Source organism: Galeopterus variegatus, unplaced genomic scaffold (genome assembly GCF_000696425.1).
Source record: "Galeopterus variegatus unplaced genomic scaffold, G_variegatus-3.0.2 Scaffold6808, whole genome shotgun sequence".
Lineage (NCBI taxonomy): Eukaryota > Metazoa > Chordata > Mammalia > Dermoptera > Cynocephalidae > Galeopterus > Galeopterus variegatus.
This window is the reverse complement of record NW_007732919.1, coordinates 80,591-95,381: the sequence shown is the minus strand read 5'-3', so window position 1 is coordinate 95,381 and position 14,791 is coordinate 80,591. Positions and strand designations below refer to the sequence as shown.

Below are 14,791 nucleotides of genomic sequence, written 5' to 3'. Positions count from 1 at the left end.
CGGCGGCGGCGGCGGGCCGGGCGGGACGCTTAGTGGCCGGCTGGGGTCCCCGGGGGTGGGAGCGGCCTCCGGCCCCGCGGAGACGGAGCGGCTCGAGGACGAGGCGGCGGCGGGCAGGAGGATGGGGGCGAACCAGTTAGTGGTGCTCAACGTGTACGACATGGTGAGTGCGGCCCCTGAGGCCCCGGGCCCGGCGCTGCCTGCCGGGCGGCCCCGCCTCCAGCTGCCTTCTCGGGGGCGGGGGCAGAGCGTTACGATCGAATTGTCGCACGGGTCGCCGCTCCGGCGGCTGCTGCGCTCTCGGCCCCAGGGCTTTGACCTCTCCCGTGCCCTCAGCTTGTCCCGGACCCTGGCTGTGGGCCCGAGCCCTGGCCGACGAGCAGTGTCCCCTCCTCAGAGCTTCTGTCGCCGTTCCGACCCCCCCCCCAGCCCTACATGTGTCCTCATGCCCAAGTCCCCCAAAACTCTCAAGCCCCTAAGTCCAGAAAGTCACAGCCGTCGAGGCCTGGGCTGGCAGCTCTTCGAAGGGGACAGTAGCCGGCACATCGTCGCCTCCAAGCCAACCTCATGAAGGTGAAGGAGGCTAGAATGTATCCAGAAAATAGCCCTGTTGAGTGAGGGGATGGTGGCGGAGACCACTTTGTAGGTGATGCAACAGGTAGAGGACGTGGCCACCGGGAGGGGACGGACTTGTTTATTATGTCGTGTAACTTTGGGGTGCTGCGGGCTCAGAATCGAGCCGCAGGACTGGTTTGCCTGACAGTTGCAATTGAAAGACCCCCAGAAAAAGCCACCGGTGGAGCATTGTCGTTGCAGTGAGGTGTGTTTTTAGGTTTGTTTGCTTGCTTTGGGTTGATTCGCTTTTGTTTTGTAACGAGTTACCTCTGCCTGCGACGTTTAAAATATCTTGTAAGTGAATCGACAAATGAAAATTTTCCCATCGTTATTTTTCTTGGCTTAAAGATGCAGAAGAGCAGAAATACTAGAGGTCAGAAGTCTTGGTTCTCGTTTACAGGTCTAAACTTTTTATTCCCTGTATTGTTGATAAGTTTCTAAATTTACAATGTAGCGTCTTGGGTAGGAAGAGATTCCTCTGCCATATCTGGGTATTATGTCGGGAGGACATAGGGACTGCCTGCGACTTGAGGTGAGTCCTCTGTTCAGTTCTGATGGGAGCCTGCAGGTAAGAGGAGATGGGTTAACATACTGAGAAAAGTGAACCAAGATAGGAAAGTTGGAGAAGAACCACAAGAGATCGGAGAAAAGTGTGGCACTTTGTAAGGGGTTTTTGGCCTATGTCAGTGGTTAAGAAATAATTCTCTAGATTTAAACTTTTTGTGTTCAACTGGACACCTTTATTTTTCAAGGCTTTTTATTGCCCTTTTACTGCTTCTGTGGCCCCCTTCCCCCCTTTTGAATTCAGTTTCTTTTTTTTTTATTCGCGAAGAGTGTTAGAAACACGATCCCTGGGGATATATTCTCTTGAGAATACAGTGTGCTGTTTCTTCTGGACTATTAAACCCCTTTATAAATTAGGAGTATGCGGTGGCCAGAGGCCACAGTTTCAGAGCCTAAAAGAAAATTTGTGAGAGTAGAGGAAGAGACTGCTTTTTAAAAAAAAACTGGAAATGCATTCTTTGGCATATAGTGGGCTCCTTCACATTTTTGGTATTCTGTGAATCAGGAAAATCATTGCTAATTGTGGGAAACTGGGAAAGGCTAGAAAGGATATTCAAACCAATATTTTTTAAGGGAGGAATGTTTGGAATGATGTTAAAATATTAACTAATTAACAAAGGTTTTATTCCTCACACCACTTTTGTAAAGTAGGTGGCTACAGACGAAGCAGGCAGGGAAAAAAAGAGTTAAGCGACCTGCCCATGCAACTAAAAAGAGGATCTAGAATTTCTAGATCACAGTCTGATTCATTATCTTCCCTACTAGATAATTCCCTCATTTATTTTTTATGTAATGCTTTTTCCTATTTACTGTTCCTTTCTCAGAGTGGTAGATAGTTGAATTATTAGACTTCTGATAAACTTGCACTTGTATGTTCTTTTGAGGTCTTTTGGTCTATGAGTGTTTTATGTCACTGATTGAGCAACCTGCTGTTACTTAATTTTGACTCTGTAGAAGCCACAAGGATGAATTAATTATTCTTTCTTTAAGGAATTTAGAATATCGTAAGAGAGATATAACAGTAGTGACCATTCAAGACAGAATAGTACAATTATGATAAGAGCAGAAAAGGTTGCAAAGGAAGAGACTGTATGTGGCTGCAGGATCAGGGAATGCTGAAAGATGAAAGGTGGGAACCTTGAGGATTGGTAGGATCTCCAGGGATGGAGAACAGTCAGCATGAACAAAATGGCAGGAACAGGAAAGCTGAAGATGCATTTGGGAAGTGGGTTCGGATCCCACATACAGACCGGTTCCCGCTCACTGGCTGAGCGAGGCGCGGGAGCAGCACCGAGGGTTGCAATTCCGTTGCCGGTCCCCGGTCCGGTACGGGGGCAACACTGAGGGTTGCGATCCGTTGCCGGACACGGAAAAAGACAAAAAAAAAAATAATAAAATAAAATAAAAAAATAAATAAAAAATAAAAAAAATAAAAATATGTTTGAAAATGTTTGTAAATTCATTGTAAATTCATTGTAAATTTGTAAACAGATTTCTTCCTATTTTGAAATAGTATCTATTCATCTTCACAGTCTTAAAAGAATAGAAAAGAAACACTTTCTAGGACTCTTCAAATAAGGACATTTTTGTCTGGACTCCTTTTTTGACCTGCCTATCTCCATTAGACTCTTCCAAGAGAGTGTGAGGTCATGCAAAGGTGATTAATCTGACTTCACATACATCTGTAGATCTAATTCAGAATCTTCGAACAAGTTCCAGACTCATACAGCTAGATATACTCTTCAGCTAAATGAGTCTATAATATCTCTAAATTAACATGCACAGGAACAAAATTCTTTCTTTTCTGCATTTCCACGTACCACACCTTTCCCTCTCACCCCATCCCACCCCCCAAAACCACCACTTTTGTTGTAATTTTGTCTAGGTAACTAGCACACTTCTACTCAGTTTCCAGACCAGAAACCTGGGAGTAAACCTGAATTCCTCTCTATTACAGACCATTCACAGTCAGTCACCGGGTCCCGTCTTTTTGTTTCAGTTTGGTTGATTCTGTCTGAAAGTAACAGGAGAGCTTGACAACAGCAGCTTAAACTGGAAGGATCCTTGTCTTAAGGTCAGAGGCGAGCGGTTTCTCGTTCGTTCAGCAGCTCAGCCATGACGTCAAGAAGGAAGACTTCCCACCCTTCTACCCTGCCGTCCTCAGGATGTTGGCTTTTGTTCTCGGTGTGTTCCCTTATAGTTGTAAGATGACTGCCGTGGCTCCAAATAAGGCATCCTCATTCAGCAGGATGTGCAGGAAGACAGAGGCGGGGGGCCTTTCTCTCGTGCATCTCTCTCCTAACAGGAAGGAAAAGGTTTGCCAGAGCCTCCCTCCCTCCCCAAGAGGTTGTCCAGAGTTGGCTCGTGTGTAACTGTGGGGAGGCCGAGGGAGCAATAATCTGGCTTTTCTAGCCTTTGTGGTGAGTTGTGGGTATTGAAGGCTGGGAGTTGGAAGTGGCAGTTAGCTGGGAACCCAGGATGTCTGTCACGTATTTTACTTTCTGAATACTCTTTAAATTGGTTACTTTATCCCCATGTCCACCGTTGCTTCTTAACCTCAGGCCCTCACCATCTCTGTTTGTAAAGTACATTATAAAGCCTCCTTACTAGTTTCCATCTCTGGTATTGCTTCCTCTTAACCCACCTTCTGTTCTGTTACCAAAGTAACCTTTCTGACACATAAGTGATTGTGCCTTTCCTCTGCTTGAAATTCACCTGCAGGGTAAAGTCTAATGCCAGTTGTGACGTGGTCCTTACCTGACAGTTAAAGGCCCGTCTTCCACGCCTACATACACGCTTTATGCTCACACAGTGAAGTCTTTTAGTTATCAAGTGGACTGTATTATACTGTTCACACCCCAGTATCTTTACACATGCTAGAGTTCCTGTCTAGAATGTTCTGATCCATCATTGATCACCTTCAGTCTCCTGCTTCTTTTGGCTGTAGCTTAGCCTTTACTCATCAGACTTGGGTGAACCTCAGTGCCCTGGTTGTGCTTTGTGCGTCTCACTTACGGCGGGTGTTACAGCCCCGTGCGTCCCCCTGGACTGTAAACCCCTTGATAGCATCATACTATCACTAGAAGATGTTGCATAAATATTTGCCAAATGAATGGGATTTTAACTAGCCGGTTCTTATTAGGAGAGGTTCCAATACTTAAATTCTCTTCTTTGTGTCAGTTAACTATTTCTGGTTTTTTCCCTTGTACCTTTACTTAGTACATTGCTGGATTTTAGCTTTGATTGTTAAAATGGGGTGACCAAATGAATGAGGGAAGGATCATAGGGATGAGACAGGAAAAAAATCAAATATTCTTCTATGACAACACCTTTTAAAAAAAAAAAAATGAAAAGAAAAGAAAAACCACTGTGGGGCTAGACTAAGAAAATGTTTTATATTGGTTTATTTTTTGAAGTTTGATTTAGTCACTGCTTGGAAGATAATCTTTCCAAACACGTTGGCAGTTCCTGAGGGTAGTGAAGTTTGATTTAGTCACTGCTTGGAAGATAATCTTTCCAAACACGTTGGCAGTTCCTGAGTTTTAACATAGGTTAACTAGGTAATAGGAGCTAGTCTTAATTTTCTTGTACTAAGTATACTTCTTGGGCCAGTGCCACTTTCACCACTTGATGTAGAAACAGTGAACTATGAGCCTAGTTAAGCAAAAAAGAGCAATCATAAATCTGCCGTCCTGCATTATCCATGGCATTTTCTTTTTTTTCCTTTGGTTTTATAATATATGAGAAAAGAATTCAGTCTCCATATGTATTTGTTTTCTGTTGCTATAATAACAAATCACCAAAAACTTAGCATTTTAAAACAACATGCATTTGTTTATCTCACAGTTCTTTAAGTCAGAAGCCCAGGTGGGCTAGGCTGCTTTCTCTGCTCCAGGCCTCATCAGCCCAGTATCAAGGTTTTAGGCTCTGGGGTCAAATCTGCTTTCAAGCTCATTCAGTTTGTTAAGAATTCACTTGTTTATGGTTGCATGTATGAGGTCCCATTCCTTGCTGGCTATCAGCCAGAAGCTTGAAGCATCTTGCAGTCCTCCATTTTCAAACCAGCAATGGCATGTTGAGTCCTTCTCACACTTCACATATCGCTGACTTTTCCTTCTACTGCATCTGTTTTCCCTCCAGCCAGAGAAAGTTCTCTGCTTTTAAGGGCTTGTGTAATTAAATGGGACCCACCCAGATATTCCAGGGTAGTTTCCCTATATTAAGATTCATAATTTTAGGGGTGGCCAGTTAGCTCAGTTGGTTAGAGCGCAGCCTTATAACATCAGACTCACAGGTTTGAATCCCTGTACCGAGGGTTGCGATCCGTTGCCGGTCACGAAAAAAGACAAAAAGGAAAAAAAAAAAAGATTCATAATTTTAGTTACATCTGCAAAGTCCCTTTGCCTCATACCATAACATATTCACAGGTTCTGGGGATTAGCGTGTAGACATCTTTGGGAGTCATTCTGCCTACAGTGCCATCTATGAAAGGTATTTTGTAAACTCAGAAATGTTCAGTGTTCCCTTTTAGCAGGCCCTGACTTGGCATGGAGTAAATATGAAGTAACTTAAAATGGAAAATTTGAAGTATTCCAAAAAAAAAAAAAGCACGAAAACCTTTTATGATTGGCAAATACTCAGATGTTAATAGGGTCCAAGCGTATTGGTGACTAAAACCTTTTTACACTGCAGTGGTGTGTATAGTGCATGTCAGTTCCATGGCCACATTTATGATGATGGGTAAACTTAATAAAACAGAACTTTTGAGACTTGTAAGTTAAATACTTTTAAAACACCAAGGAGAGTCTACTATTTAGATGAATTCTTTTGTTTAATGTATTTTTTTAAGATGGGATGTACTTATACTCCCCACTTATTGACTGACTGAGATCTACAAGATTATTTGAATTCCAAAGCATTATTATTCCAGTGTCAGCCTGTTGGTTAATAGAATGTAAAGGGAAGACGCCAAAATAATCTTAAACTATAAGAAAGGCAGAAAAATAATAAAAGGAGATGGGATACATGAGAATAATTTTGTTTCGGTGTATCTGGAACGTATTTTAACATATGGTATGTGGCTCCCTATCCCCAAAACAATAACTTAAAAAATTAACAAATTGGCTCCACAGTATTTGAAATGAAACAGCCCTTTTTTACTAAAGTATGATATCATCCTCATCATGATACTAAATTCTTGCCCATATGAAATTCTTGATTTTAGCCTTATTAACATACTTTTAATTCTTATAATTTCACATTATGTTTAGTATCTGGCTGGGCCAGTTTCCTTTCGCTATGATTCCAAAGTTTTCTTGGCCTTCATTTACTTTTCTAAGAGTGCTTTGTAAGGCTCTTTGAAAAAATTCCATAGGTTTTTGTTTAATTGTGCTACAATACATGTAACATAAGATATACCATCTTAACCATTTTAAACCAGTGTTAAGTATATTCACATTGTGCAGCCAGTCACCAGAACTTTTTATCTTGCAAAACTGAAACTATAAACAACTCCCCGTCCCCCCGCCCCCACTCAGCCCCTGGTACCCACCGTTCTACTGTCTGTCTGTCTGTCTGAGTTTGACTGCTCTAGAGTAGGTGCCTGTGTAAGAGGAATCATGCGGTATGTGTCCTTTTGTGACTGGCTTATGTCACTCAGCATAATGTCCTCAAAAAAGTTCATCCATGTTGTAGCATGTGTCAGAATGTCTTTTTTTAAGGCTTAATAATATCCCGTTGTATGTATAGACCATATTGTTTATCCATCCGTCCATCAATGGACGCAGGTTACTTTTACCATTTGGCTATTGTGAATTATGCTTCTATGAACATGGCTGTCCAAATATCTGTTTGAGCCCCTGCCTTCAGTTCTTTTGGATAAATACCCGGAAGCCCATAGGTTGTTGAATTTTGAGCTTGCACTAAACCTATAAATTAACTTGGGAAGAACTGATATCTTTGCTGTCATATTCTTTTCTTCCCCTATTGATGAAAATGGGTTGTATGTTTTTTCTTTTTGAAATTTTTATCTGGAAAATACTTGGAAATAGTTAAATAAGTTAATGCCAATCTCATCTAAGCCATCTGTTAACAAAATAAAGCTAATAAGTAAAGTATATGGTCTATTAAGTGATAAGAGGCTCTAAAGAAGGGAACAAAGCAGGGAAAAGGGAGAGACAGTAGGTCAGGACGGCCTAGTTGCAGTTTGTCCTGCGGTTTCAAATACAGGGGTCAAGAGAGGCCTCCCCAAGAAGGCATTCCTGAAAGGGTGAAAGAGCACACCCGTGTGCACAGCTAGGGAAGGAGTGTTCCAGACAGAGGGTAAGCAAGTGCAGAGGCCCTAAATCAGGCCACGTGCCACCTCTTAAGGAAGTGTGCAGCAAGAAACAAGACAGGGGAATTTTTAGGGGAATTTCTCATTTATGTTCTCAAGTAGATTCATGAGGATCAGTGAAAATAGAGCAAGCAGTATTGGGGAGAGAACACTCTGAGATTAGGACAGATTCCAAAAATGAAGAGCACCGTTGCCTAATTTAAAACTACAGTGGTAGTTCGTGAGCAACAGATTGGGAACCAAAGAGAAACTAATGAGGTTTAGGAAATCTCTCAGAACTTAGTAGAAGGGCCAAAAGCATCAATGCTAGGCAGAATGTTTTCAGTTAGGACCGTTCAACCAAAGCCTGCTGTAACTTCCAAAGTTTAAGAATAAAGCAAAAAATCCATCAAATACACAAAGGCAAAAATATTACTACAAGGGAACAAGAATCAAGCTAATTTGAGACTTCTGTTTCATGACACCAAAGGCTAAATCAAATGGAGCATTATCTACAGAGTACTGAAAAGAAAAGATTGATGCCTGAATGCTCCAGCTTCGCCCGTTGTCATTCGTGTACCAGAGGACATGGACGACATCCAGGTACTTTTGTGGAGGTTAAAAGATGATTCAAGAACTTAAGAATGGGGCGGTTACAGTGTAAAAGGAAACACCGTGGGCACCAGTACTCATTTAACATAGTCAAATCTTAATATAAACGTGGTTAAAAACAGTGCCTGTATCCAGAATTACTCTTCAAAGAGAATAAACATAATCTTAAAAAAGAAAGTCCAAAGGACACAAAGCAAAAGAAGAAAGGAAAAGTTAAAATAAAATAAATAGTTTCAGATTATATTGACCAAACCTAAGGTGAGAGAGAGGAGGTAGAAGCATCTGGCAGCCCTACACAGGAGGAGCTAAGCTGGTAGATATAATTGGTTCTTGTTGGTATTGGAAAATTATATTTGAGTGTATGTGTACATTTTTTTTTATTAAAATGTAGGAATTGTTCAGATAAGTCAGACCTAGAGGGAAAAGAGTGAAGAAAACAAAGTCCATATGGTGTAAGAGAGGGAAAAAGGAGAAAAATTAAATATAAAATGGACACAAGGACGACCAAGCATGAAAGTTATGAAACGACAGTAAATGAATTAAAATGCCCTATTAAGCTCATTAGGTATATTTATAGTGTCTTTGCCTTACAGATATTTCAAATTAAATGTGTTCAAAACTGTTGACCTTTTATGCCCTTTCAGCTTTATGTCATCCCTAGAAAGGTTTTCGCTGGCATAAAATCATAGAAATGACCTACATGTTTGTTTTCAGGTGGAACACCAATTGATCCCAACACTCTTTATAGAATAATCCATAATCCTCATGTTAATTTGAGGCACGTGCTGCATTTATCCCGTACTAAATTATTATAGATACCTCGGTCTGTTCAAGACGTTCTGTGCTCTTCGTTTATTTAGTTGTCTCTTCCTGCACCATTGTTATGTGATGCAAATTTTTCTTATTCTCTTTCAGAATTGTCTTTAGTTTTCTCACACATCGATTTTTCAAATAAACTTTGGAAGCAGTGTGTCAAAAAAAAAACTCATTGGAATTTTAAGTGTAATAACGTTAAATGTATGAATAATTTGAGGGAAGAATTGATCGATTTGTAATATTCTTTCTATGATAAGAGCTAACGTTTTTGAGTATGTTCTGTATGCCAGCCATTGTACTAAACCATTTTCTCATATTATCATCCCTTCTTCACATGCTGAGACTGAGGGTTAGGGGAAGAGCCTGCTCAGCGTCCTGTCATAAGAGGCAGAGCACAGTGCTGAACAGGCGCTCCTGACTCTAAAGTCTGTGCTCTGAACCACCAGGTTACATTTCTCCTTCCTCAGCTCATCCCCTCCACGTGCTGTTTATTTATTTGTCCTGATCTCACACCCCATCCTGAACAAACTTCCACTGTCATCTCTGGAACTAATTGATGGATAGTGACAAAAAAAAAAAAAAAAAATGCCCTACATGCTAAACCTTTTCTGTGAGTATTTCTGTGATGGTTAATTTTATGTGTCAACTTGGCTAGGCCATGGTACCCAATATTTATTCAAACACCAGTCTAGATGTTGCTGTGAAGGTATTTTTTGATGTGATTAACATTTAAATCCCTAGTCTTTAAGAAAAACAAATTGCCCTTCATAATACGGGTGGGCTTCATCCAGTCAGTTGAAGGCCTTAAGAGAAAAGACTAAGGTCGCCCAAAAAAGAACGAATTTTGCCACCAAACAAGCTACAACGTCAGCTCTTCCCTGGATCTGTAGCCTGCAGGCCTGCCCTGCAGATTTTGGACTTATCAGCCCCAGGGTCATGTAAGCCAGTTCCTTATAAAATCATCAGTCACTCCCTCACTGCCCTCTTCATCTGGGCTAGATTCTACAGTCTACCGTAATGGTCACTCCCTCTGTCATACTGTCTGGCAGTCCTAGTTAAAATCAGCTCTCCACGTACTCCACGCCTCAGCCGCTGGATGCAGCTAGAGAAACACAGGCCACTGTACCGACTGATCTCACTTTAAAATTGTGACCACAAATCCCAAGAAGGCCCTAAATGCTGTCTGACAGCGCTTCCTTATTTCTCTGGTCAGTTGACATCCCCCCTCTCCAAGACAGCTGCAGTATTTTATACTTTCTCCTCCTTCCTTACTCTCAGAGATGACCTCACAGCTTATGTCACTGAAGAAAAAGGCAATTGAAGAGAATTTTCTCGTCCTTCCACCACCACTATTCCACTGTAGTCTGCTTTCCCTCTTATTACATAGAATGAATTGTTGGGCCGGCCCATGGCTCACTCGGGAGAGTGCGGTGCTGATAACACCAAGGCCCCGGGTTCGGATCCCATATAGGGATGGCTGGTTCGCTCACTGGCTGAGCGTGGTGCTGACAGCACCAAGTCAAGGGTTAAGATCCCCTTACCAGTCATCTTTTTAAAAAAAAAAAAGAATGAATTGTTTGTGTCCCCATCTGAGGTCCAGCCTTCCACTGCTGGGTCCCATCTTCTCCTGTCTTTGCAAGGACTTCTCACTTACAATTGTCACCACCCTCTTCTACCTCATCAGTTTTTTTCCTCTCTGCTATATCATTCCGGTTATAATGTTTTCTAGTCCTCATCCATTTGTTTTATAACATTAAATTATTATTTAATTTATTATTTTAATTTGTTATTATTATTTAATTGAGATAACATTTACCATCAACCATATTGTACCATCTCTCGAGCTGGAAGTTTGTCTTTTTTAAATCAACTTCTTCAGAAACGTATTGCTTTTAAAAGACCATTCATTCAGACCTGTTGCTCTTGTGTCTGTGGATCTCAAACAGTCGTGCAGCCAGTATAGATTTTTAAGTTTCTCACTCTGCAGTGACCTTGAGGGCAGAGAGTGTCTTACCCTTCGTTTTATTCCCAGAGCTTGGTACCTAGTAATTGCTTTTAAAAGGTTTGTTGGACTTGCCTGAAGTTCCCCTAGGACTTGTCATCCTGAAACAATTCCTTTCCCCACTGCGTGCTCTTGTTCGTTGCTGCTGCGTGCGGGAGGATAGGATAGCAGGTGCTGCTGAGCCCCGGGACTGGCTTCTGTCCTTCAGCCCTCCGGCTGGCTGTCCACCTCTAGAGGCCTGCTTGTCTCTGCCGTTCTAGTGGATCTCCCTAGCCTGTCAGGTGGCAGGTGAGAACCCTAACCCACCCACACTGGTTGAGAGGAAGAGTCAGGACTGAAGAAGAGTTAGGACTGACGAGGGCACAGTGAGACGCTGAACTTCACCTGCCCCACCTTGGTCACCCTTGCTGTCTGGAGTCTGTTGCAGTAAGGGGTAGTGCAATGCAGTTCTGTGTCCTTGTGGTATAGCCTGGAGTCAGAACGCGTGCAGTCGTATCCTGCCTTCTGCTTTGTAGCTACATGACCTTGGGAAAGTTCCTTCTCCGTGCCTCTGTTCTTCTCTAAAATGGGAATCATAGCGGCACCTAGCTCACAGGGTCATTATTGTAAGGACCGTGTAAGTCAATGTAAGTAAAATGCATAGGATGATACCTAGCACATCCGTACTAGAAAGTGTAAGCTATTGCTTTGCTAGCATTATTTGCAGGATTATATATGCCAAATTAGCTGCTGTTTGTATGCTTTCAGCAGTGGCAGCACTTAGTAGCTTGGTCTTTGGAATTTTCTCACTTTATCTGAAGGAGCATTATACAACGGAGAGCAAAGTACTACCCAGATTGGAGCACTAAAAGCAGGATTGTTATGTTTGTCACAAGCTCCAAAATCTCTATTACATATATGCATAAAATGGGGGTTAATTATGTGGCCTTTTGCCCTTGTGTATTTGAGTTGATAGCTGGTCTTCAGCGTTTCAGCCAGATGAGCTTAATGGAACTAATTTGTAGGTCTTTAAACATTTGTGGAAGTTGTAAAAATATAAACACCTTAGCCTGAGATTGGTTTGTACCTACCATAATGTAATTGTAATTTCTAACTCAGTGTCCGACAATAAGTTAAAAGAAGCACCACTTAAAGAATTTAACTTGTTTATTGTCTTCAGCAATTGTCAATATGACCTTTTGTGTGTATTTGAGCTTACTGAATAGTATAAAAAGAGTTGCCTGGTTGAAGTACAGGTGAAAGTCTAGTTTCCAAAAGGAACATACCCTCTGAATTTTCCTTGTCCTTCAGATTTGTGGTTTAGTTATAGTCCCCAAAATAAGAGGTCTCTGTATGACTAAATGAGTAATGAGGTGGGCATGTTATATAATGTTGAGGCACTAGTAGGGAATGGCAGTTTCTTTTGACTTGTGATGGTACATGAGGGGCCAACATTATTTCTCATTTTAGGGAAAATGCTGAATTAACATTAATGACCTCCTTGTTATTCTGAAGTTGTTCAGGATATTTCAAGATCACGTGAAGAAAATCAAGGCCACTTGAGGATATCTATTAGGAAGTAGAGTTGTGTGATAGAAAAAGCAGTAGGTGAAGGCTGAGAACCCTTCAGCTTAGCCACTCATTGTGTGACCTTGAGCAAGTTACTTGCCTGAACATCTCTAACGTAGTTTACATATTTTACATGGACTGTTATCATTATGAAAGACAGAATAAGTGAAAGTATATTTTTAAATGACACCCAAAAAATGAGTTATTAATTTAACATATGTGTGCATATTTCTGTTTTAACACTTATCAAATTGTGATTGATTGTTTACATGCCTAATGAATTCCTATGGTTAAGGACTGACTGCGCGTTAATCACCCTTGTATCCGCACTGTCTAGCAGAGTCCCTGACATAACATAGGTGGTGTGCATGTATTTTTTAATGCTTTCTTTATAGCTTTGCTCGTGAGTAAACATTTAAAATGAGATGTGATTTAGGGGACTCTTCTAGAACAGTGTTTCTTAATTTTATCTTGAACCAATTAAGAAATAAATTTTACATCACACCCATTATACACACGCAAAACGAAAACCACGTGTTTAGGAAACACCTTACTATATGTCTTCTGATAAGTTCTATTCATTTGTGTTTCATTCATTTAAAATAATACTAGTGCAATTCACTGAAATGATTTCAGGGTTTTCTAATGGGTTGCATCCTGCTGTTTAAAAGACACCTCTCAGTGCCAACCCCATGAGAACAGGGACTCTTGTCATGTTCGCTTCTATATTGCTAGTGCTTGACACATAGTAGGTGTTCAGTAAATATTATTGAAAGAGTGAAAGAATGGAGATGCTCATTTCCATAGGTCAGATTTAAGAACAGGACAAGTGAAAAATTACAACCTCCTTGCTACATTTCAGCTCATTAAATATTTAAGTGGTCTGCTAGGTGTAATACAATTATACACCAGGCAATATGGAGGCTACAGAATTCATTAAGGCTGTCTCCAACCTCATGCAGTTTAGCACCTAATCTAGGGGAATAGTTAAGTATAAGTAGGCCTTAAAAGAAGTTTCAAGATTTTACCAAAATATTTGGGGCCGGCCCGGTGGCTCACTGCTACAGTGCGCCGCTTGGGAAGCGCGCCGGCGCTCCTGCCGAGGGTTCAGATCCCACATGCAGACCGGCTGCTCACTGGCTGAGTGAGGTGCGGGGGCAACACCGAGGGTTGCGATCCCGTTGCCGGTCCCGGTCCGGTATGGGCACGACACTGAGGGTTGCGATCCGTTGCCGGTCATGAAAAAAGACAAAAAGGAAAAAAAAAAATATTTGACACCAGCCCATAGACATAACTAAAGTTATGTGCCTGATAGAAGAGATTTGCCAAGAATTTGGTTTTCGGGTTATAAATGTGGTGTCTGGACCAAGAGTTGACAGTACCGATTTAGTCTTAAAAATCAGGCATTTAATCCACGGTTATTAGACTTTTAAAAATCTATTCTCTAGATAACAATTCATAGTGATCCTGTGTTTATCTTGTTGTCAGTTCTAAAAATTAGATCCTTTGACAAGCACAATAATTTGTTTTTAAGAATTAATTTGACTAGTGGATAGAGAGGAGGAAACTATCCAAAATACTTAGCACCACATTTTCCTTGGTTTTAGGGTATTAGTATGTCATTTTGCACACTGCCACTCATGGGTTCAGGATAGTGCTTAGGAGCTTTTAATTCTCAGTTAAAGTACAGTCCTTAAGAACACAAGCCTTAGGCTAACCTTCAAATTCAACATCAGAACTGGGACTTGAGAGCAGAAGCTGAAACAGTTGTAAACTGCGACTGTCCCAGCAAACTAGGAAGCACCCTGGCTTTAGCACGTATTTTTTTAATTTACATTCTCAAGTAAGGAACTTTACGGAACATTTGCAAAACTTAAAACCCTATTAATTAAAAAGTTACTGGCAAATCTTTTGTATTCTGGAGTAATTACTTTCAAACATTGAGGCTTTTTATTTTTTTTTTTTTTGAGGTTTTTTAATAACAAAAGTTATCAATGATGTATAAATAAAATTGTAATGCAAATGTTTTTGTTATGTAAAGATTTTTTCCCCTACAACCTAGTGAGTGATGTGCTTATTTTAGAGAAAATTCTCTGGTAATGAAAAGATTAGACATTTTCTTAGAAGTAATAATAATGGAATAGGATCTATATGTGGTGACATCTTATAGTATAAAGCAAGTTAACAGACATAGCCCTGGATGTTTATGATTTCATCTAAAAAAAGATACTCAAATACCTCAGTTAGTTATTTCAGTGAGTTTTTATTGACTGCTTTATGACTAGCCCAATGCTAAGGCACTGTAGAAAGCATTTTAACAT

The 14,791-nt window shown here is 40.9% G+C and overlaps 1 protein-coding gene across 1 annotated transcript in view; it reads left to right on the top strand.

The window, feature by feature from the left end:
• Nucleotides 1-9: 9 nt before the first annotated feature.
• DESI2 (desumoylating isopeptidase 2) overlaps nucleotides 10-14,791 on the top strand; it is a 65,455-nt gene continuing 50,673 nt past the window's right edge. The window contains exon 1 of the mRNA XM_008591279.1: nucleotides 10-163. Coding sequence (XP_008589501.1) covers nucleotides 122-163 — 42 coding nt within the window. The 5' untranslated portion in view covers nucleotides 10-121. The remainder of the gene's footprint in view (nucleotides 164-14,791) is intronic.